Below are 22,690 nucleotides of genomic sequence, written 5' to 3' on the forward strand. Positions count from 1 at the left end.
TAAACTTACATATCCAATATCATGTGTAGGTTACATGTGCATGGAGCATGCAATTTCTGCCCCTTATGAAGTGTGATCCAGTCAGTGCTAGCATCATCTCAGTAACGAGTTTAAGTGGGTTTGGATAAAAACTGTATTGTTACTACTGGAAAACTGCTCTGTGGATTCCCTGGTCCATTGTAGAGAACACCCAGAAGACAACAGTTTTCTGGAAGACCCCATTGCTTCTGTTCCTGGCTGGCCACTGGGAAGATGGTTTTCCTTCTCTCTCATTTTCTCTCCTTGTTTTGGCTGTGGTTTTGTTTTGTTTCTGTTTGGTTTTATGTGTTTCATTTTTTTCATTGGGGTTGGTTTTTTTGGTTGTTCTCCCCCTTCTTAAAACAGCTTTGAGGCCCATGTATGCCATGAATGCTGGATTCAGATATATATATATATTCAGAGCAGCCCTGCGGAGAAGGACCTGGGGGTGTTGGTTGATGAGAAAATGAACATGGGCCAGCAGTGTGCGCTTGCAGCCCAGAAAGCCAACCGTATCCTGGGCTGCATCAAAAGCAGTGTGACCAGCAGGTCGAAGGAGGTGATCCTGCCCCTCTACTCTGCTCTCGTGAGACCTCATCTGGAGTATTGTGTGCAGTTCTGGTGTCCTCAACATAAAAGGGACATGGAACTGTTGGAACAAGTCCAGAGGAGGCCACGAGGATGATCAGGGGCTGGAGCACCTCCCATGTGAAGACAGGCTGAGAAAGTTGGGGCTGTTCAGCCTGGAGAAGAGAAGGCTGCATGGAGACCTCATAGCAGCCTTCCAGTATCTGAAGGGGGCCTATAGGGATGCTGGGGAGGGACTCTTCATTAGGGACTGTAGTGATAGGACAAGGGGTAACGGGTTCAAACTTAAACAAGGGAAGTTTAGATTGGGTATAAGGAGGAAGTTCTTTCCTGTGAGGGTGGTGAGGCACTGGAATGGGTTGCCCAGGGAGTTGTGAATGCTCCATCCCTGGCAGTGTTCAAGGTCAGGTTTGACAGAGCCTTGGGTGCCATGGTTTAGTGTGAGGTGTCCCTGCCCATGGCAGGGGGTTGGAACTTGATGATCTTAAGGTCCTTTCCAACCCTAACTATTCTATAATTCTATATATGTATATATATACAGTTGTCTTAGGGAGAGATCTATGTTTAGTGAATTTAAACAACTGTGCTGAAGATATATTTCTCAGTCATCTTTGTGGGACCCCTATGCAGTGGCTTATGGACTCTGAGCAGTCTGCAGACCTCTGGTTGAGAATCAGTGCAGATAAAGATCTATCACTGGTTTTTGTCCAGCTGTAATTTATAGCATATCTATTGGATGATGTGGATTACTTTAATATTTCCACTTCTGGCAGCATTTCAGAACAAGGCAACATCTCTTGTTCCTGCAAAGTAAAATCATGTACATTTGTAAACTGGTGGATCCTGATGATTTTCCTGCTAAAGGCAGCTGGTTCTCTGGTTTCTGTGACTATGCTGAGAGGGACCACAGCTCTGCTTTGAGCCAGGAGGTTATACTGGTTGAGTTGCAGCGCTCTGGAGGTCCTTTGCAAGCTATATGACTTTATAATCCCATACAGAATAAGACTGCAAAACTGAGGAATGTAGAGATGTTTAAGAAAATGGAGAGAGTTACTGGACAACATAGAGAAAGCGATAAGGAAACATATAATTGATTATTTTAGGCTGCATTTCTTCAAGCTTCACTTATGGTATTTCCCTGTACGAAAGCAGGGAGGATCCACTGCAAAGGCAGATTTTTGGGAAGAAAATTAACTTGCAAATTCATGAACTAGTTTTATTTGTTCAATGTCCTCATTAAAGGTTGTGTCCTCTATGTCCACAGCTAGATTCAAAGCCATGACTTCTTTTAACTAGTAGAGATAATGATACGTATGATTGGTAACTCACAGTGTTGTCTGATGGTCATAGTCCACCAGGTGACCGCTCCACAAGAGCAATGTAATAGTGTTATTGAAATTGGCACCTATTTTGTATACAACAAGCTTTATCAATCAGTCCATGGAAGTTCATACTTCAGAGCTGGTCACTTTAGCCGTGGATAATCTATACAGGGCTGGCTACATGTGGAAACACTGGGCTTGAGCAGTCTGTTTGCCTGAGCAAATCCTCCCTCTCGAGAAATGAGTATGTAGATGGGTATATTTTGGAATTGGCTCATGTTAGACGGACACAGGTGTAAAATCTGCACACAGAACTCCCCATCTGGACATTTCACATCGATAACTGTGTAATAACTTAATGCCAAGTCATCAAAAGGTGCTTATCAACCCCCCGCCACTGCTATCATCTTCTTGCAGCACAGCCTGTAACGCTGTCAAGGCTTTCTGCAGCACTTGTTCTAGGTTTTGTTTGGCTCCGGGGACACAAACCAGCCAAGGCAATGAGAGGAGAACAGACTCTCTTCTGTGGCCAAGTAGGTGAAAGGCTGCATTTGTTGCATGGTGTAGCTTTAACGGCACAAAGAGCTTGTGTAAGGGACATAAAAGCCCTGAGTTTCATCGGGTAGTCAAGAGATGGCAGAGAAAGAAGGTGAGAAACATAACAGGAAAGAAAGTGTGGAAAAGGGGATATATAGAAGTGTGAAGTGGAAGGAATTTTGTAGGGGGCACACATAGAAGGGGTATGTCTGCCTTCCAGGATCATGTAGAAATACATAAACTAGTGAGTAAGTGAAGGACATAGAATCATAGAATCTTAGAATAGTTAGGGTTGGAAAGGACCTTAAGATCATCCAGTTCCAACCCCCCTGCCATGGGCAGGGACATCTCACACTAAACCACATCACCCAAGGCTCTGTCCAACCTGGCCTTGAACACTGCCAGGGATGGAACATTCACAACTTCCCTGGACAACCCATTCCAGTGCCTCACCACCCTAACAGGATAGAATTTCCTTCTTATATCCAATCTAAACTTCCCCTGTTTAAGTTTGAACCCGTTACCCCTTGTCCTATCACTACAGTCCCTAATGAAGAGTCCCTCCCCAGCATCCCTATAGGCCCCCTTCAGATACTGGAAGGCTGCTATGAGGTCTCCACGCAGCCTTCTCTTCTCCAGGCTGAACAGCCCCAACTTCCTCAGCCTGTCTTCATACAGGAGGTGCTCCAGTCCCCTGATCATCCTCGTGGCCTTCTCTGGACTTGTTCCAACAGTTCCATGTCCTTTTTATGTTGAGGACACCAGAACTGCACACAATGCTCCAAGTGAGGTCTCACGAGAGCAGAGTAGAGAGGCAGGATCACCTCCTTCAACCTGCTGGTCACGCTCGTTTGGGTGCAGACATCTTCCTGGTTAGTCTGGAATGGGCAAATTGGTATCTTTACATTGTGTAATTCATTGATTCATTAATGTAAAAGGAACTGAGGTTCCAAGGAAAGTATTTAAAAAACGTAGTAGAAATCACAGTTTTTGTGTTTGTCATATTACGCTTTTATTGAGTTTTATATACAAGTTGGTAAGACCACATAAGATTCTTTTCATCTTTTAGAAGGGATTAGTCTCCATTAACACCTAGAGGATGACTTTGCTAGCAGCACCAGACCATCACCAGCACATGGAAATGCACTACAGCTGTGCAGTAATCCGTATGGATGCAGGGTAAATCATACTTTTTCTCCAGTTTAAAAAGCATGAGATCCATCGCTGGCCGCTTGGTAAGGTCCAATGGTTCCATGGCAAGTGGTGGGAAAACGAGGCAGCAGGAGAGAGCAGTGAGCAACGGGTGCATGGGAGGGATGTGGAGCAGGTATGTGAAGGGGAAAAGAGATGGGCTAAGGAAGAAAGTGGGAACTGAGGATATTGGGAGAAAAATAGAGTGAAGATCAGATTTAGCTGCATCTTTAGTCTTTCAGCTAGCTTTAGTTACTCTGCCAAGGAAAAATATACTTAAGCAGAGAAAGGACCCCCACTTTCCCTTCATATCACTAGAAGGAAAGACTGAGGAGCTCTGAACTTGGGTTGAAGTGGATGAATAATATCAAACCTAGTAGGAGACAACAAAATGACATCCTGACTGGGCTGGAGAAAGGGGTGCTAGAGCATGGAGGTGGGGGAACACAATGGTTAGGAAGGGAAGCTATTGCAGCATCACTTTAACAGAAGTAAACTTCTTCCCCATCCCTTAAGGGCAGACAAACCCTTCCTTCCATCTCTCCCCTGAAGCAGATTTCTAGTGCTTGAGAAGCAATCAGTTAATGGCTCTGAGGAGGAAACATTCTTGCTCATCACCATATGGAGCAGATGGGTGCATGAAGGATGATGTAGTTCTGCATATCATCAGGATATATGATTCTGTGCCAGAGGAAGCTGACTCAAGCAGAAAGACACCCAAGGTGCTGAAGTAATAAGCACTAATTTACCCAAAGGTAAGCAATAACTACTGTGTATTTCACTGGATGAAGATTGGCTTGGGCTTTCAGGATGGAGTATTCTTCCCCTGAAGAAAGAAAACCCAATTATCAGTTCCATGAGTATATCACAGCTCTTCAAAAGAAGAAACTGCACCTTCTTTGAGCATCTTGAAACATATGTGTGCCCAAAAGAAAAACTCCATTTGCCTTTTTCAAGAGAAGGGAAAGACCTTTTCCCTCATGTTAATATTTAAAACTGGGTTCCCAGCCTACAATAAGATATCTTGATCTCTTTTCTATGTGGAAAGTAGTTTGGGAATTGTGCTTCCATTTCAAAATGATCTAGGCATCTTAAACTACATTGTTTTCAGGTCAATATGAAGCCCTCAACAAGGCTGGCTTGTTAATAATATTGTTTCTGAGTGACAGTGCTCCCAGTTTGGAGTTTAAATGTCCTTTCATAACACATCTGACTGCTATTGTGTCCTCATTGCCTTTTGTTCTTCTGCCAGCCAGCAAGGAAGGTTCTTAAGAGCAGATATTTACATAGCACTTGGTAAAACAGGGCTGCGACCAAGGCTTTAAGGTATTTAAATCTGAAATGAATAATTAGATAGCAGAGTGATAGTTTCATACAAACTGAACAATCACCTCCCTTGGAGTGCTGCTGCATTTCCACATCAGTCCTGGTAAAACCATTTTATTGCCATTTGGGTCCTTGAGATTCCTTACTGGACAAAATGTCATTTGTGTAAACAGATTCCCACTGTTCATTAACATGTGCTGAGTCTATCTGCAACTTTCAGGATACAGAAGGAAAAATCAGGAAATCACTTGTTTCTGGACAAGTACTCGTGTAGAGAGGAAATACCAGAACCGATTTATTTTCAGTCTAGGAGAGACCTGTAAAACAAAACCCAGTAAACATTTCCCAAGTCAAACCCAGACAAATTAAACTTTAAGACTCAAAATTTCACTAGTTAAGCAGAATCAATGCTAAAATTAATGCAGAGCCTTGAGTGACATGGTCTAGTGTGAGATGTCCCTGCCCACGGCAGGGGGTTGGAACTGGATGATCTTAAGGTCCTTTCCAATCCAAACCATTCTATGATTCTGGGATTATGTTCAAGTCAAGGCTACATCCTTTTCTGAAGCACGTTTCAATCAAATGCTGCTTACCCTGGTAAATGAATTATTTTCTGTTTCTTATCTTATGGAACATTAAACCATTAAAAGCCCCCTGACCTTTACAAATCTGTTAAAAGAAACATGAATGTCTTAGAGTCACTGTTCAATCTTTACATTTCAATTGCATTAGAGTGTAACTATGATCAGAAGTATGTCTATTGAAAAACATAGTTTTTGATATAATTATGTTTTCATATATTCTGTACAGTATCGGTAATTTTTCTTCCTTTGCTCTGATAGATAGCTTATGATCGTGTGTACTAGAGTTGGCTAATGAAGCTGATACATTTAAAACAAAGACAAAAATGCTATCAGGGATGGTTTTTTACTCAGACATATTCTATGATCTTGAGTTGGCAACACTTTTTCTAGTCATAGGAGGGTGGCTGAGAGCTGGCTTAACGTCCCAAGGCAGCCAACCAACAAGCAAACAGAAATTCCCATTGTACTTCCATCGCTAGAATGAGTTTCACATTCTGTAGTGGATCTTGTGTTGGCTGTGTGGGATTATCAGGCTCAAGGCACATATCGGTCTGGATGCCAAGGAAGCAGAGCACATAATCACACTTGTTTAGTATAGAAAGCAGCAGGCATTGCAAGTACCCATCAGCACAATAAGAAGTGTTCTGTTCTTAATGCTGCCTTGTCAGTGTAATCTCATTTATAATGAAAAGTGCATTCTACTGATGTTCTCCTGTTATCACCAGCTTCTTTCCTTTTCTCTTTACTCAGATTTTGCTCAGTTACTAATTGAATTTACATCTTTTAGAGGACAAAAAATACACTTCCTTTTATCTCAGCAACCCCATCCCTTACATATAGTGATTCTTGGTTGCTTTTTCTGGCAGGATGTAAACTCCTCCCAAATCACAGTCTTCCTCTGGTTGTCCACACTATAATACATTCATTCTTTCCCTCTATCATGTATATTTTTTGCAGCTAAATGTTAACAGTCAGTTGTTAGGGACAAGTACCAGAGCAAATACTCCATGCAGTTAACACAGGCTGAAGAAACACAGTTTGTATCCCAAACCTTATTGTCAGTATCAAGTGTTAGTAATCCAAACCAATAGTTCAGGGACAACATTAACTCATTTAGTCCAAATTATTCAACTATTACAGCTCATTCCTAAGAATGCAGCAGTGGACAAGAAGAAAGGAAATATTTCTGGTATCCACCCCTTTTTTGGTGTTATGCTAATCCTTCCAATGCGTGTGTGGATCCTAAGCCTCATGCTGGAGTAGTGTTACAGTGAGATACCAAGAGTTTCCAGCTCTTCCCTGCAAGGAATATGATGCTAAAATTGGTGTTTTCCTCCTGCATTTGCTTCATCAGTGGTGTTGTTTTAATTGCACTGGGGACAGCCTGCATCTTGTAAATCTTCACACTGTAATTCCATGCACCCTGCATCTTAAGCTTTTCTTAGGCTGGGCAAAAGCCAAGAACTGATTCTTCTTTTAGACTTTGCTATTTTAAACTGGTTTTCAGTATTTGCTGCTTTTCTTTTAACATATCCTATTTTCTATGGGTTCCTCCCTCCATTATTCTAACTCATTCTTCCCTGCTCAAGAAGGTAAAATAAAGACTGCCATCCTTTCAGTCCATCTCCGTTTCTCTGTATTACTGGTTTGGTCCCCAGATGTCCAGGGACCTAGTGATCCCTCATCCCCCGGGTCACTCAGGTATTTTAAAGTATACTACAGGCGAATCATGGTAGTGACATAAAGAGCTTTAATATATTTTCATTGTCTTTTGGTGATCTCAGGTCATCTATGATGCTAAGAATGAATTGCAGCTTAGATCAGAAGACTGAATCAAAAAGCATCTCATACCTCCCCTTGGATTTTCAGTGATCCTTAATAGCTTAGGAAGCTGGGTCACAGCTGGATTGGCAGTAAGGAGAAATGGAGATGGGAGTAGTGGAGGTAAAACAAGGAGAACACTGAAAGAAGAAATGCCATTGGAAAAGCAAAGTTTTTGACTCTGTTGACTCTGTTTATTCCAAGAGTGGCAGCTGGAGGCAGGGTGCTAGTGAGTGTATAATGGCAGCTGGGTTTCCCCTGCTGTCTTTCTTACAAAGATCTCATTCTTTGTAATAAAGTCATTCTCACTGGGCCTCTGTGAGACCCAGTGAGACCCTGAACATGGCAAGTGCAGGAGAACCAACCAGTGCTGTCAACTGGAAGCTTGGAGCAGGACACGAAAACCTTCATTGCTTAGAGGTGGATGATTCAAGTAGCCTCCATGACATCTTGGGCTGAGTCACCTACTGAGGTGAAAAGAAACCGAGCCACAGATTTTATGTCAGAAGAAGCTTTGAAGATAATTCCAAGGGTTATTGTATAATTTAAGGGAAGATCTGTTAATAAGGTGTTAACAACCCTTCTAGCTTCTGGTCCTGCTGAAATCAGAGGAGGTATATGAGGAGAACAAGACTGCAGCTTGTTCTTGTTTGTACTTGTTTGGAAAAAGACTTGCAGACAAGACTCAGTGGTGCTTTTGGCTATTGTTAAGATGCTTCAAAGCAAGTTTCCAAAGGTTTAACTTGTTTAGGAAGATAGAGTTTGGTGGTTTTCAATGTGGTGTATAAGAAAAAGAAAACTGACCGGTGCCCCCTGTTTTCATGGTGAAAAGTCAAAATGAAAATACCAATTAGATTTAGGACAACGATTCTTTTGTGTGATAGATAACAAAAAATGCTAGAAAATGAAATTATTACTGCACCATTCGGAATACAATGGTTAAATTTTAAGTGAGGCTAAATATTAATGTTTTCCATAGTGGTGTTTGTGAGATGGTCAGGAGTCCACACACAAAGCAACTTCATTTTTGCTGAGATGGGGAGAGAACCTTTTCCTTCATGGATGACAGTGCAAGTGTGTAGAAGCAGGGAAGCCTCATTAGGTTCATTAACTGTGCCACTGCCAAAGGGAGGGAAATATAAGATGCTTTGTAGGCACAGAATTCCAAGCTAGAAAGAGGTGAGGTAGCGATCAGGTGATGTTCAGAACAAGAAGGGATGCAGTGTGGTGGTTCTTTGTTTCTATGGTTACATTCAACTGGAATTGCTGTAACTAGGTCAGATCGGAAGGTGTGAATGAAAACAAAGACATTTGGAATCAGTAATGAGAGTTCAGGGAGAAGGATGTGGCTACTAGGGAAAGCAAGAAGGGAGCAGAATGTGGAGGGAGGCTTTTAATGTACGTTTGTAATATATATGGATGAAGTTCCACAAGAATGGATCTATTTTAGCATCATTCACTCTTCTAGGATTGTTCAGTAGTCTGTTGTATGAAGAATGATCTGCAAAGCACCATCAAGCAAGTATATTATGTGATATACCTGTGGTGACATCTTTCCCCCCTTTGGCTGCAAATGGAGCTGCTGTAGGAACAGAAGTAACCCTGGCAGCTGAAAGGGAGAGGTAGGACAGCTGGAAGAGTGTGTGTGAGGGGGATTTGCTGGAAAGAGGAAATAAAACCAAGGGCAGGGAAGATGGGGCATCCTCAGCCCAGAAGTAAGGAGAAACAGGTTGTGGAAGTGGTCTAAAAAGAAGCAAATTCAGCATGAATTGTGCTGCAGAGTCTATGCATTGTTCCTCTGTTGCTGGCTCCAGTCCTTGGCTTTTCTCCTTGCCCCAAATCCTATATTGGGTTCATGATAGAATTTTCCAGGCTGTGTCTTCACCTGCCATGTAACACTGACCACCAAGCCTCCGTCCTTTCCAACAATGAAGTCATCAAGGACCAGCCACTTGATATTTTGGTCCCTTTTCCACATTTCTTACCTTATTTCTTATATTAAACTACTTGATGTTCTTGTCAGCCTGCCCATCTTTCTTACCCTCCAGCACTCCCCCACCCCTGTTTGATACAATCAGTAAATGTATATAAAGGTGCATTTATCCCATTTCCTTGGTTGGAAGTGAAGGCATTGCAACAGCCCTGGCATTAGCACAAACACCCTTAGGAATGCATCTTGTAATGGGCTACTTATTGAGGAAGAGAAGATGATGAGGTCTATAGGATGCCCTCAGATTGGCTCAAATCATTCCCTCCAGTGCCTACAGCTGCATCAATGGTGCATTACAGCCTGTAACTATAGAATTACTGCATGGCTTGGGTTGGAAAGGACCGTAAGATCACCCAGTTCCAACCCCCCTGCCATAGGCAAGGACACCTTCCACTAGAGCAGGTTGCCTTGAACACTGCCAGGGATGGGGCAGCCACAGCTTCTCTGGGCACCCTGTGCCAGCACCTCAGCACCCTCACAGGGGAGAAATTCTCCCTTATCTCCAACCTAAATCTCCCCTGTTCCAGCCCGAACCCATCACCCCTTGTCCTATCCAGACCCTGATATCCAGTCTCCAGCATCCTTATAGACACCCCTGGGACACTGGAAGGCTGCAGACTGACAGCCGGGCCGCTGCCTGTTGCAAGGGGCCGAAGTTTCCTCCTTTTCCGAGGTTTCCATCACCAAGCCCCTCACTGCCTCCACCTCCGACCGCTGCGGCTTCGGAGCTGCCCCGGTGAGCCCGGCCGCAGCCACAGCCCACTCCAGCCAGGGGGGCGGGCACAAGGCGAGCGGGACCCAATGGGACCGGGCGAATCGAGGGGAGGCGGGGATTGAGGGCGTGGGGGACCAATGGGAGGCGGGCCAGCTAGCCGGTGTTCAAGAGGAGGTTGGGAGGGAGCGCGGAGGGGGGACTTGGGCGGTGCTGGCGGGGCCGAGCCGGGCCGGGTCCAGCCGAGCGGAGCCGAGTCCGCTACGAGCATGGAGGAGGGCGCAGCGGCCCCGGCGTTGCGGCGCTTCACCTGGGAGGAGATCGGGGAGCGGAACGGCCGCGGGCAGGCGCCGCAGGAGCGATGGCTGGTGATCGAGAGGAAGGTGTACGACATCAGCCGCTTCTGCCGGAGGCACCCGGGGGGCTCCCGAGTCATCAGCCATTACGCCGGGCAGGACGCCACGGTGAGGGCCGGCGGGGCTGGGGGGGGGGGGGCAGCGGCGCGGCGTGTTCGTGCTTTGGGCATCCCGGAGAGGGAGGAGGAAGAGGAAGGGGCAGAAGTGCCTCCGCCGTGCTGCCGGCAGCCAGGGACAAGCGTGGCAGAGGGTCGGGATCGAAATCCTTTGGTGGAGCCGGGCCAGGGCATGGTCCTTAGTAGCCACCCGTAGCGCCGGTGTGCGCAGCTCCATACCGACCCGTTTTTGACTGGTTTTACACGGTAACGTTGTTGAAGGGAGTAACTAAACCGTGCACTGATACGGTGTCTGCAGCCCTCTGAGGGGGAACCTAATAGTTTTTGCATACTTATAATAACTAACAGTACTGTGGTGGTGTACGCGTCCAGCCACAGGCCAGGGCGGAACAGAAGCACCCGGGATGTCACTTACGGTGTCACTCATGGTGACACTGTGGTGTGTAAGGATGGAGCTGTTGTTTGCAAGCGTACGAGCGTGTTCAGCCTCCCCTTAACTTCAAAAGCCCGGCGTAGTGTCTCCAAGAGATGGCACTAGTGCAGAATGTGACTGAAAGTCGTATTTCAGCCTTTAAAACAAATCGTTCCTGTCTGAACACCAGTGAGTATTGTGAAGGGGAGGAAGCGGCGGTGGAATTGGCAGCGCTGATTTGTCAGTGTATTTCCTTCCTTTGTCTGCTTATCTTTTCCACCAAAGAACATGCATTTCTCCAGCTGGAGCCAAAGGCAGGTATGGGATGTGAAGTGAACCTCTGCAGTGGTTGTGATGGGCTGTGGTTCAGTCCAGTGTTGTCCCTGACCAGAAAGGGTGGAACTTGAGATGTAGTGCTTTCCTTTGCTGTGTATCATTTAAAGCCAAGGATAATAAGGGAATTTGAGCATACTTCATGAGGCCAGGGTGGGCCACAGTGGCTGCCACACGGGCCTGAATGAACACAGTTAGATGGTCGGATTGCAGCCAGCTGCATTCTTTAGGCGTTATGGTCTGTGTACACTGCTGGGTGCAGTTGAACTGCTGACCAGTGAGGAATCTGAGCCAAGTACATTCCAAATTTTCCAATAGTTTTGTCTTGGAAATGAATAAAATGTTTCTCAAAAAAAAAAACAAAACAACTAAAGGCAAAAAGGAGATTAAACACAGCCCAAAGCACACTTTTAGTTTGCTAAATGTCCCAGGGGTGTTCTGATTTCTGGAAGGTGCATCAGGTCCCTAACCTCCTGTTGGGAATTCGATGCCAGGTTTTACAGCCTGCATGGAAAGGATTGGTCTAAACATGTGGTACCATCCTCCTCTGATCTGCCCACATACTCCTCCCCAGTTTTTTCACTCTTCCATTGAGAAAATGCAAATGTAGTTTCCCCTCTCCTCTTTCCCTCCTTTATTCACATAAGCCTGAGCAGAGAGGATGCTACATCTGAAATGCAACAGGGTTGACCCAGAGCTGGCAGCATCAGCCACTTCTTAACCTTTTTCTTGACCAGAAATCTTTTAAAAGGACAGTTTATTTTAGGATCATGCAATGGTGACATAGAAATTATGAACGCTGAACAGTGCATGCTGCAGGAAGCTTGCAGACTGATGCACAGTGGGCAAATACTGCCTTAGGGAAGAAAAGCATCCATTAGGCTGAGAGAGGTTGTAAAATGTACGCTAGTTTGGACACTGGGAGAGGAATATACAAAAGGGAGGTTTCAATGGGAAGTAGATGTCAAAGTGCCAAGTGTGCTCAGGGGATTTGTAATCTAAATGTAGTGATAGAATCTACAGTGATAACAATCACTAGTGAGTTTTTTCTTCACGTGGCTGTCTGGTTGAGGTTGACATCACATTTAAATGGTAAAAGTAACTGATTTCCCTAAGAGGGTCTTTTGAGTGGTAAGGATGAGAATGGCCTTTTCATGGGACATTTCAGAAACGTGAAGGGAACCAGATGAGGAAGAGGAGGCAGGTAGCAAGAAAACAAATCTTTTCTAGGAAGATGTGGCAGAGTGGGCATTGGACCATGCCAAGGAAGTGTGTTTGGAACAACATGGGGCTTTTGAGAGATTGGTGTGGATCACCATCGCCTGTGTGTGTCCTGCTTGTCCTGTTATTTTTCCCCGTTCAACTTCCTGATCCAGGTTTTGTGCCAACATCTCACCCTTCTCCCTAGTCACACTTCCGTTTCAGGATAAGGGGCTTGAGGGAAACTAAGATGGAAACTAAAGACAAAACAGAGGTAGAGGAATGTGTTATTGAGATGATACATCCTGAAGTTCAACAGGATATGAGATTTTCAGATTCAGAAGCAATAGGGGTGTGATCCCTTATTTCTTGGTGACCTGTACTTAACAGCACCCAGTTAGAAAATGGTAACAGAGAATTCAGCTTTGTGCGATCACTTATGGTGTGAAGAAACAGTAAGGTCTGTGACAGTAAAACCTGGTTCAGCCAGCTCCATTAGTTAGGTTCCTTTCTGCTGAGTTCAGGGTATCTTTGGTGCCACTGGAATGATTATTTTTCTTCACCCTTTTCCTCTGTCTGTATTTCAGGATCCTTTCACAGCATTTCATCTTGACAAGGCACTAGTACGAAAGTACATGGGCCCACTCTTGATTGGGGAACTGGCACCAGATCAACCCAGCTTTGAGCCCAGCAAGAATGTAAGTAACTTAAAAACTTAGTGTTTGGGTTGAAATGGTGCTATTTAACTTCTCTTTCTGGCAGCCAGAATTCCCTGTACATAAACCAATAGTATTTCCTGGACTCATGTGTTGGTATGAAGCTTCCTCTTTATGTTACTATTTGTAGTGTTAGTGAAGATTTGTCTTCAGGCGACCCTCAGCTTTTCCCTATTGCCACAGTAGCTCCTTGAAGAGGGCAAACTGAGCCCCTCTTTGCGTTCCTGAGGCATTTTGAGGCCACCAGATACTCTTGGGTCTCCCCACAGAAACAGCTGGTAGAAGATTTCCGTGAACTCCGTGCAACTGTTGAGAAGATGGGGCTTCTCAAACCCAACCACATGTTTTTCATCCTGTATCTCTGCCACATCTTGGCATTGGATGTTGCAGCCTGGCTCACCATCTGGTATTTTGGAGCATCCACAGTGCCTTTCCTCTTCTCTGCAGTGCTTCTAGGCACTGTCCAGGTAAGCAGCTAGGCAAAAAGAAGCCCCAGAAGGAGCAAAAGCCAACCCTTTGCGACTTCAGTGCTCATTGGCATAAGCACAGGAGAAATCTTTGTGGACTTCCCAAAAATCCTGCTTCTCCCTGAAGAGGCAAAATTGCAGTGCTACAAGATGCTTCTTCATTACAGCAGGCTTTTTCCTTCCTGTAGTCCTTCAAAGCCCTCCTTATTCCCAGCCTTCTTCATACAATGAAAGCCACGCTACGCTTCTGAGGTCCCTTGTGCCCAGAACTCCAAGGCACTGTGTCAGGGCCAAGCCACAGTGTTCCCATGGGAACTTAGTGTGAGTTAGAGGAGAAGGCAGAGCAGCTCTCAAAGCCCCAGCTATTTCTCCAGTGGCCAGCTGATCCCCTTGGAATTACAAGTACTGGGAGGAGACAGCAGCAAACTGTGTCTTAAAGGAGACTTTGTTGCTGATTTCAGTGCAGTTTTGTAAGAGAATAAAAGCTGTTTCTCAGCTCCATGTCTTCTTTATTTTGTTGTTTTTCCATGATATTTTCCCTTCCTCGTGAAAACAACTATCTGGGACTAAAATTCATCAGGCAAAGTTTGGACTGCACTGATATATAATAAAAGAGAAGTGTTTGGATTGGGTCCTAGAAGTGGAAATGCTCTTGCTATCCAGGGGTATGTTGCAAGGAGCGTGGGAGCAGGAGAAGAGAAAGCCCTTTTCAGATGAAGAGCCTTCTTTTCCCTCAGCAGCACTGTTTGTTTTGTTGTTGGTTTTGAATTCCAGGCCCAGGCTGGCTGGCTGCAGCATGATTTTGGACACCTTTCAGTCTTTAGCAAGTCCAGATGGAATCACTGGGTGCACAAGTTCGTGATCGGCCATCTGAAGGTGGGCAGTCAGTGCTCAGAGGGGATGTTAGAGCCTGGCCTGGGATTCTCTGTGGTCAAAACTAATCTCAGTATAAGAAGAAAGCAAATGCAAATGGGGAGGGAGGACTAAGGACAGAAGATACAACTTTACAGCATTCTCTTCTCACCCCTTTCTACAGGGAGCACCAGCCAGCTGGTGGAACCATCTCCACTTCCAACACCATGCTAAACCCAACTGCTTCCGAAAGGACCCTGATGTTAACATGCACCCCTTATTTTTTGCTTTGGGAAAAACACTCTCTGTAGAGGTGAGACCTGATGAAAGCTGAGGGGTTACAGGGTTACAATTCCAATTTGGAAAGCTGCAGAGAGCTTGGAGACTAGTGACTAGTTGGTTTGGTCTCCATGACTGAGGTGCAGCTTGGCATTAATGACCTTTGAAAACCAAGACATTAAAAGATCCTGGTGCATCTCTAGCTTCCATAACATACTTAATGTTGCAGCTGGGCTTTTTTTTTGTCTTTTTCCCTAATACAACCTTGCTATGGGTTGAAATCTTCCAAATTTATTCTGAAGGTTGAAAGAAATCATCAGAACTGCTTCTGTAAAATGAGAAGTACATCCAGAAAATGGTTGGAGTTGCCCTCCTCTTTCATGTGGTATTACTTTGCCTTCAACTAGTCCCTCATATCCCTTAATACTTCTTCAATACCTCTGAGATTTTTATTCTCTTAGAAATCGAAGGTATTTTTGCTGTGTTTTAAAATAAGAATGAAATATTTGTCACAATTGCAAGTTCATACTTCTCTGATGCGAGACTTGCAGCTGTATGAAGATAAGATTGCAAATAATTCTCTTTATCACGATCAGCTTGACTAATTGTAGTGTTTTGGGAAATGAAGCAGTGGATGACAAGCAAGTACTAGTCTCAGTGGTGTCAGACTGGATCCGATGCGGAGTCCAGCTCTATTTCTGGTACAGCTCTGAAGATAACTGAATGGCTTCAGTGTTTGCCAGTCCTTAAAAGAACTGGTTACATGAATTCATAGTGTCACCTGCCTTAAATGCTCTGATTTGCACTGAAATTAAGGGTGGGCTGCTGTTTGGAGTTGGTTTGGACATGTACAGGGATGCAATGGAATTCCTCAAGGAAGTCAGTGACATGATCTGTTATGTTTCTACAGTGAGCACTGAAAAATTAGCAGTCTCAGAGGGAGGATAATGTATTCACCCCGTTCCTGTGGACACAGTTTAATGTCTAGATGCTCATTTCTGTGCTTTAGAGATTTATTGCAAGTAGGTGTGAGTTCTACACGTGGTCATGGTTCATCTTTATTAATAATAGCATAGATTTTTCTTATTTTATGAAGCTTTATATTGGCAGCAAACGGGTCCCAGGGCCTCATGTGGTTTTCGGTTTAAGCTTGCTAGACAACTGTGCCCTCTGTAGGGAAAGAGCTTCCAGTACATGTTACTGTCTGTGGTGCAAGGGGCTACCCAGCCTCTTGAGCATCTGAGGCAGGGACAGAAAATCATCATAGACTGAAGTTCCAGGGGATGATGAAGGCAGTGGTGTGGTTTGATAGGACATCTCTTTTAAAGCTTAGGAAGTATCTAAGTAAGCATTGCTTCAAAAGCATAGGTAGAAGTGTATGCACAGAAGTCTTTAGCTGTCTTCACAGCCCAATTTGCTTATTTCAACAGCTTGGTGTACAAAAGAAGAAATTCATGCCTTATAACCACCAGCACAAGTACTTCTTCATCAGTGAGTACCTACCCTTTCACAGTTCTGTGGACAGCATTCACTCCACCCCTTCCATTTCCAGTCCGTTTCACTGGGATAAAAGGGCACAGTTAATGTCTGCAATCCATTTCTCCACTCTAGTTGGTCCCCCAGCTCTGGTGCCTCTCTATTTCCAGTGGTACATATTCTACTTTGTGGTGCAGCGGAAACAGTGGGTGGTAAGTTAGCTCCACGTTGCAAATGGTGCCTTCTCCTTGTTTTATAGGTACATTTCAGTGCAAGAAATTGGCCATTCTTTTTCTTTGTTTTCCCAAACCAATACAGTAAAAACTTATGGGCACAGAAAAAAGAGAAAAAATAGAAAAGTAGCAGAAATCAGGGATAGGGTGGAGGAGGATTCAGTGCAAAATGATCTATTAAAAATCAAGTAGCTTTCAGGTAGCCTAAAACTGAGTTCTCACACTTCAGTGTGAAGTGGAATAGGGGATGTGTAGTAGACTTTCAGAGCTGTTAGGGAGATAGTTTGTTAGGGGGAAATGTAGGACTTTGAGGAATAGCATGGGTTTTAGAGACTTTGGTAAAAAACGCAAGAAAAAGATGTCTCTTCTCTGAGATGTGGGGGTTAGAGACAAGGCATCTTCCTGGGAGGTGGGATGGTCAGGAGAAAATGACCATGAGGGTAATAAGAGATTCCAAGACATATGAAGAGGAACAAAAAAGGATGAGACCTCTTTATTCTTTTAATTGTTGCGTTTTGGTTTTCTCACTCCTTGCATCCTCTTTAGATTCAGAGGAGTACATGATGCTTTAGAGCATGCCCTCTCTAGTACTTGCCCTGAGCAGGATAATTCCCAAGCACAGGGATGCCTGGGGAGTGGGGTGGTGGCTGCATGTCAGATTGCTTTGTGATTGGGTCGGGGGGGGGGGGTGTGAGGAGAGAGAAATCTTATCAGGAGAAGATGTTATGGAAGGTTTTAAAGGGAAGAAGTAAGTCTTCCTCTTAATGAAGTTTTATCTGTTCCCTATGCTACAGGACCTGGCCTGGATGCTGACTTTCTACATCCGATTCTTTCTCACCTACTTTCCCTTGCTGGGAGTGAAGGGTATCCTGGGGCTTCATCTGTTAGTCAGGTATCATTCAACTTCTAATTCCTTCATTTTCTTTATCTGGTTTATATTGATCCTCTGTGTCAGCTTTTCTTCAGACTCCTGCTTATCTCTACTCATTGGCTCTATTCTGTTTCTTATGCCTTTTAGCATAAAGAGGTTGTTGTCCATCAAGCACGTGTCTTTAGAAGGTGTGTGCAGGTCTGATCTACTGATCAGATATTTGGGGTTCCTAGTGTTCATCTTGTCAAGCATTGACTAGCTTGTATGTGTACAAGTGTTTTGTACTGACTTGGTACAGCATAGGTGTGATATCAGTAGTGGTTTTGTGCGTGTTTGTATGCACAGGTTTATAGAGAGCAACTGGTTTGTCTGGATTACACAAATGAATCACATCCCGATGCACATCGATTATGATAAGAATGTGGACTGGTTCTCTACCCAGGTAAGACCTTCCCAGAGCCCTGCGTCTTCAAAGGTTAGAGTTTATAGTTCTGGGGATGTAATGCCCAAGATCACAGAAATGATGGGAACTGAGAGAGGAAAACATGAGCAGCTTGTCCTCACCATATGAAGTAAGTGATTAGTGCAAAGAAAGAAGGTGCAGAGGTAGGACGGAGGCTTCAGATGCTGAGCACAGAAACCTCAAGGAAAATAGTTAGGGTTGCTGTAATACTCTTCAGATAGAGAGCTTTCCATGTATGAAGGATCCACATCTCTCTCTGTAGTCTGTTTTGTTATAGTTCTGAAGCCATTACATAGGGGTTTTTAAGTGAGAAGGGTGAAAGTCAGGGTTGTTATGGCTTCTCTCACTGGCGAGGTCAAGGCTGTTCTCCCAGATTATGTCCTTAACAATAATATATCCTGTTGACTAGAGATAGCTTTTGGAGTTGCTGTATTCAGCCAGAAGGCACGTGATAATGAGGAACTTGTGCCTGTTTACCATTTTTTGGCATGTATAAGAGAAGGGACATTCCCAAAACAAGACTTAAATGTTAACTGTATTCTTTCCTTTCAGCTCCAGGCAACCTGCAATGTTCATCAGTCCCTATTCAACGACTGGTTTAGCGGACATCTGAACTTCCAAATCGAGCACCAGTGAGTTGAAGCATGGGTTGAGGATGTGAGGGGGGTTCAAGGAGTGCTAGTTCCACTAGATCTGAAAAGCCTATAATGGTCCTGTGTCTCTATCAGCTAATACAAGAACAAAAGATAATGTGGGTAAATACTGGACTCTTTATGTGGGGATGGAATGGGGACTCCAAGTGATGGGTCAGAATATTTGTGGATCACCACTTAGCACCAACACTACTTCAGATATGAGTAGCATGGCACAGGAGTGAGAATTACTAGCCTCCCAGGTAGTAGAGGTACTGCAGTGACATGAGAGGGACCACTGCAGAGCACTGATGGCTGTGGGCACAAGGGGAGGTTGAAGCAATCCCAGACTGAGGCACAGAAGAGGAACAGGAATTCTGTGGGATGATGATGGATGCCATTGGATCACCATATTCTTTTCCCACAGCCTTTTTCCAACAATGCCTCGACACAACTACTGGAAGGTGGCTCCTCTGGTGAAGTCCCTGTGTGCTAAACATGGTATTGAATACAAGTGCAAGCCATTGCTCACCGCCTTTGCAGACATAGTATAGTATGTATCAACCCACTGCATTCCCTAGGGAAGGGTTTTCCAGTATTCCAGAGTGAATAAGTGAGGGACCTGGGAAGAGGAGGGGCAGCCAGCTTGCATCACAGAAGTTCTGTGAAAAGTTGTAGACAGTATGACTATGAAAGGGCTGGAAAACTCTTCAGCTGTGGTGCTGGTTCCAGTAGCAGCAGATGGAAGGTGTCAGTAGGAATGACCTAACGGAGAGCTCCTTTTCTTCAGTTCTGAAGAGTCAGGGGTCAGTAGGATGCCAGGTCTGGTGCCTCTGTCTCTGAGTATGCTCCAGGTTAAAAGAGGTGTTTTCATAAAGATGAGTTTGAACATTCATTCATTCTTCTTTTATTCCTTTGTTCCCTTTCTTGCCTCCCAGATATTTCTTACTCCTTTGGAAAGTCATCTACCTCTCTTCTGCCATGCTCTCTCCTTTTATTTTCATTCTAATTGTTTGCTTCAGTCTTCCAGTCTTTGATGCAGCCCCAGTGCTTTAGTTCTTCATCTTTCCAAGGAGCTGTAGTCTACATTGCCTTGCTGTGAAGATCTCTGAGCAACCTGCTCTGGTTGTCCCCGCTCATTGCAGGAGGGTTGGACTAAATAACCTTTAAAGGTCCCTTCCGACCCAAACCATTCTATGGTTCTGTAAACTCCTTTGCTTAATCTGTAGGTGGGAATACTTCCCACAAGGCTCTGTGCTCTGGATGCTGTATTTCATTACCTGTTTCTAAGAAAATGTGGTTCTCTCTTGGCAGCTCTTTGAAAGATTCAGGGGAGCTCTGGCTTGATGCCTATCTACATAAATAAGAAGCAGTGTATCCCTGCAGAGGAATTCCCCTGCCCTGTTGCTTCCTGTGGTGGTCGCCATGAAGATACTGAACAGAGGAGAGAGAACTGGCTAAGCCAGAAGTGGGGAGGTGGCGCTGCTTAATTCCATTGATGAATGTGATTAATATGATTTTTTAAAATATGTGGTTTTAATTCTTCTTGTGCTTCTTTCATTCCTCTTCTCTGGTGCTGAATTAGGGGGGAAAAGCTGAATGGAGGAGGTTATGTTCCACCAAGCTGGAGGCAGCTTTGGGACTGGGAACAGATTCCTTTTGGTTCGCTGATACTTCATTTGCTGAGTGTATAGGAGGGATGTTTCTTACCTAACATAGGCTCTTGTGAGGTGGTTCTCCTTATGAATGTAGTAGGAAAGTTGAGACAGGATAAAATCAAAGAACATGGGAGTTGGTGAAGTGTGGAAGCCATAAGGAATTGTGTAGGTACAGTATTTTCAAATACCTGGATATAATTAAATGATGGCCATAGAAGCACCAAAACCAAGGGGCAGTGGGGAGCATGTGAGAGGCCAAACCCATTTGTATGTGTATGGGTGAGGAAGAAAAGATGCAGGCAGCAGTTCTTTAGGAATAAGCATGAGGAAAAAGAGCTAATTAGAGCCGAAATTGAGGTAGAGACATGGGAAAGTGGACGTTATTCCATAGGCATGTTGATGTGCGAGCTCAGCATGCCAAATCCTGTGGGAATGCTGCCCTCCGCATCTCTTCTGTGGTGAAAGCCTCTGGGTTATCTGCCCATTGCTGGCCTCCCATGGTGTCTTTGCAAGTGGTTTCCACAGTGCCATACTTCTGGGTGGTGTTGAACCCTTTGCTGGAAGTCAGAAGAGACAGAAATAAGGCATGTCCCTACAAGGGTGACTGAGGAAGAGAAGGGGTAATCAGTGTGCGGTCATCTGAAGCTTCACTCTTTTGATGAGTGATTCACTCTGATCTGATGAGTGATTTAAGTGGAGAGAACTCATGACTTCTGGCCATGGAACACGACGTGTTCCTATGAGCTGCAGGCAAATTTAATGAAGTTGTGAAAGTGTTGGGGCTTGGGGTGGTGTTTAAATGTGTTTTTCAGTCGCAGAAGTCAGTGGGCTGCATACCCATAGGCACACAATAAGCCAATATATGGCTGGTGTTTCTCTTTTGGATGATGTGCCATCAAAACCCTGGCAGTGTTCCAGACCAGGTTGGATGGAGTCTTGGGTGACATGGTTTAGTGTGTGGCGTCCCTGCCTATGGCAGGGGGTTGGAACTTGATGATCTTAAGGTCCTTTCCAACCCTAACTAATTCTATGATTTTGAAACATACCCCAAGAGGGAATGTGCTGTGATTTATTGGAATGTGAATTAGCTTTACTGCATTTCCTGGTGTCTTCTCCTTTACTACATCAGTGTGAGCGATGCCAACCCAGGATATAGCACTAGTGAAAACGGCTCCATCACCCTGTTGCCTCAGTAATAGGTGGCTTAGACTCCAGAAGGGGTGGGTTGATTTTGACGAAGATACGGTACCTTCTTCTGATTGTCATGCTTTCAGCATCTAAAAAGAGGGTGGCTTGTGAGGGAATGGAAGAAATGCATTTTCCCAGGCCAAGAGTGTTAAGCACAGAATAAAATTGTACCAGAAATAATAAAATAATAATTAAATCATTGATAACTGTTGATTAAAAACCATAATGAAAGTGGGCCTTAGTTACTGTTTTACTTTGTTTTTTTCCTGCTCTGTTTCTTTCCCACTTACTAGAACTGTTGATGGAGGAATCGTCTAATAATAAAATTCGTTATCTTACCAATTGTTGCTGTCATCAGAGTGCAATATGTCTGTGTAAGAGTCTGTGCTGTCTAAAACATGGAACAAATGCCTGTCCACAGCTGCAGAGAGAATTGTTGTAAACCTTGTGTTTGGTGAAGTAAAGAGCTATTCTGTAAGGTCTTAAATGCAACAGGCAGGTGGCACGCAGGTGAAGCTTCAGCAGACTGCCAAGCATTCCCTCTAACCTTGGAGTGTTGACCCTCAGCCACAAAGGGCAGCAAGACTTGTTATGCTGGTCAGGAGAGCTATTTAACATCTCAGCTCCATAGGGAGCTCCAGTCCCACAGGCTAGGCTCTTTAGATGTATGGAGAAAGCTGCACAAGTGGGGAGCTGTCTAAGGTAGGCAAGAGAAAACACTGAAGACAAGAAGATCCAAAACTCTCTATAGAGATTCCATCTCCTAACCCATCTTTCCCAACTCTGGATAAAGCCATGCAGACTGTCCTGGTAGCAAGAATGCTTCCATCTTGTGTTGTGGCCAAAATTTCCAGTTTTGAGATAAAGTTCAGTCCTTTCTTTCTGGGGCTTGGTGAACTTTTAATTTGGACATGCAAATAGAATGGTTTCACTAGGCAAGGAAGGTGCTCTCTTTGTCAGAACAGGTTTTCAATCATCTGCTAAGAGGGGAACAGTCTAAACTGCTTGGTTGCTGGATGCTAGTGCTGTGTCCATGAAGTGACTGTAAAAGTAGAAGTGTTTCCAGTGTGTTTTGAACAGAGACAGCAAGACTTCAGCTCAGTTCGTGAAGCTTTGAACGTACTTACCAGGTGGATTGTGGCAAATGGGGCAAGTAGAAAAAGCACTGCTTGTAGTTTAGGTGGGCCATGAGGTTTAGCAATGCTGAAGTGCTTGGTGTTGCCCAGGAAGTGGCTTTGGTTTGAATGCCCAGTGTCAGAACATTCAGTATCTGGATGTTTAATTTTGAAAAGTGAAGTAAATTTGAGATACCTCCAGGGCTAGGATGACCTAAGAGTTAAGTTTGGAAG

At 44.5% G+C, this 22,690-nt stretch overlaps 1 protein-coding gene across 2 annotated transcripts; it reads left to right on the forward strand.

The window, feature by feature from the left end:
- Positions 1-10,309: 10,309 nt before the first annotated feature.
- On the forward strand, positions 10,310-21,683 carry LOC133273684 (acyl-CoA (8-3)-desaturase-like). Of its 2 annotated transcripts, XM_061462069.1 has the most exons (12): positions 10,310-10,553; positions 13,094-13,204; positions 13,492-13,689; positions 14,464-14,565; positions 14,726-14,854; positions 16,251-16,311; positions 16,432-16,508; positions 17,324-17,421; positions 17,746-17,842; positions 18,416-18,495; positions 18,923-19,048; positions 19,810-21,683. In XM_061462069.1, exons 1-12 carry the CDS (start codon positions 10,359-10,361, stop codon positions 19,859-19,861), a joined length of 1,326 nt encoding a protein of 441 aa, XP_061318053.1. In that variant the 5' UTR covers positions 10,310-10,358; the 3' UTR covers positions 19,862-21,683. The 2 variants fall into 2 exon arrangements, with proteins under 2 accessions (XP_061318053.1, XP_061318054.1); XM_061462070.1 differs by lacking the exon at positions 18,923-19,048.
- The last annotated feature ends 1,007 nt before the right edge of the window (positions 21,684-22,690 follow it).

Source organism: Pezoporus flaviventris, unplaced genomic scaffold (genome assembly GCF_033815535.1).
Source record: "Pezoporus flaviventris isolate CSIRO_AGI_PZ_B2104156 unplaced genomic scaffold, CSIRO_AGI_Pfla_v1 ptg000035l, whole genome shotgun sequence".
Classification (NCBI taxonomy): Eukaryota; Metazoa; Chordata; class Aves; order Psittaciformes; family Psittacidae; genus Pezoporus; species Pezoporus flaviventris.

Excerpts from the sequence above, each read along its gene's own strand:
- LOC133273684 (XM_061462069.1), top strand. The coding sequence starts at position 10,359 with ATGGAGGAGGGCGCAGCGGCCCCGGCGTTGCGGCGCTTCACCTGGGAG. Across the intron at positions 14,566-14,725 it reads TCGTGATCGGCCATCTGAAG|GGAGCACCAGCCAGCTGGTG; the intron begins GTGGGCAGTCAG and ends CCCTTTCTACAG. Across the intron at positions 14,855-16,250 it reads GAAAAACACTCTCTGTAGAG|CTTGGTGTACAAAAGAAGAA; the intron begins GTGAGACCTGAT and ends TTATTTCAACAG.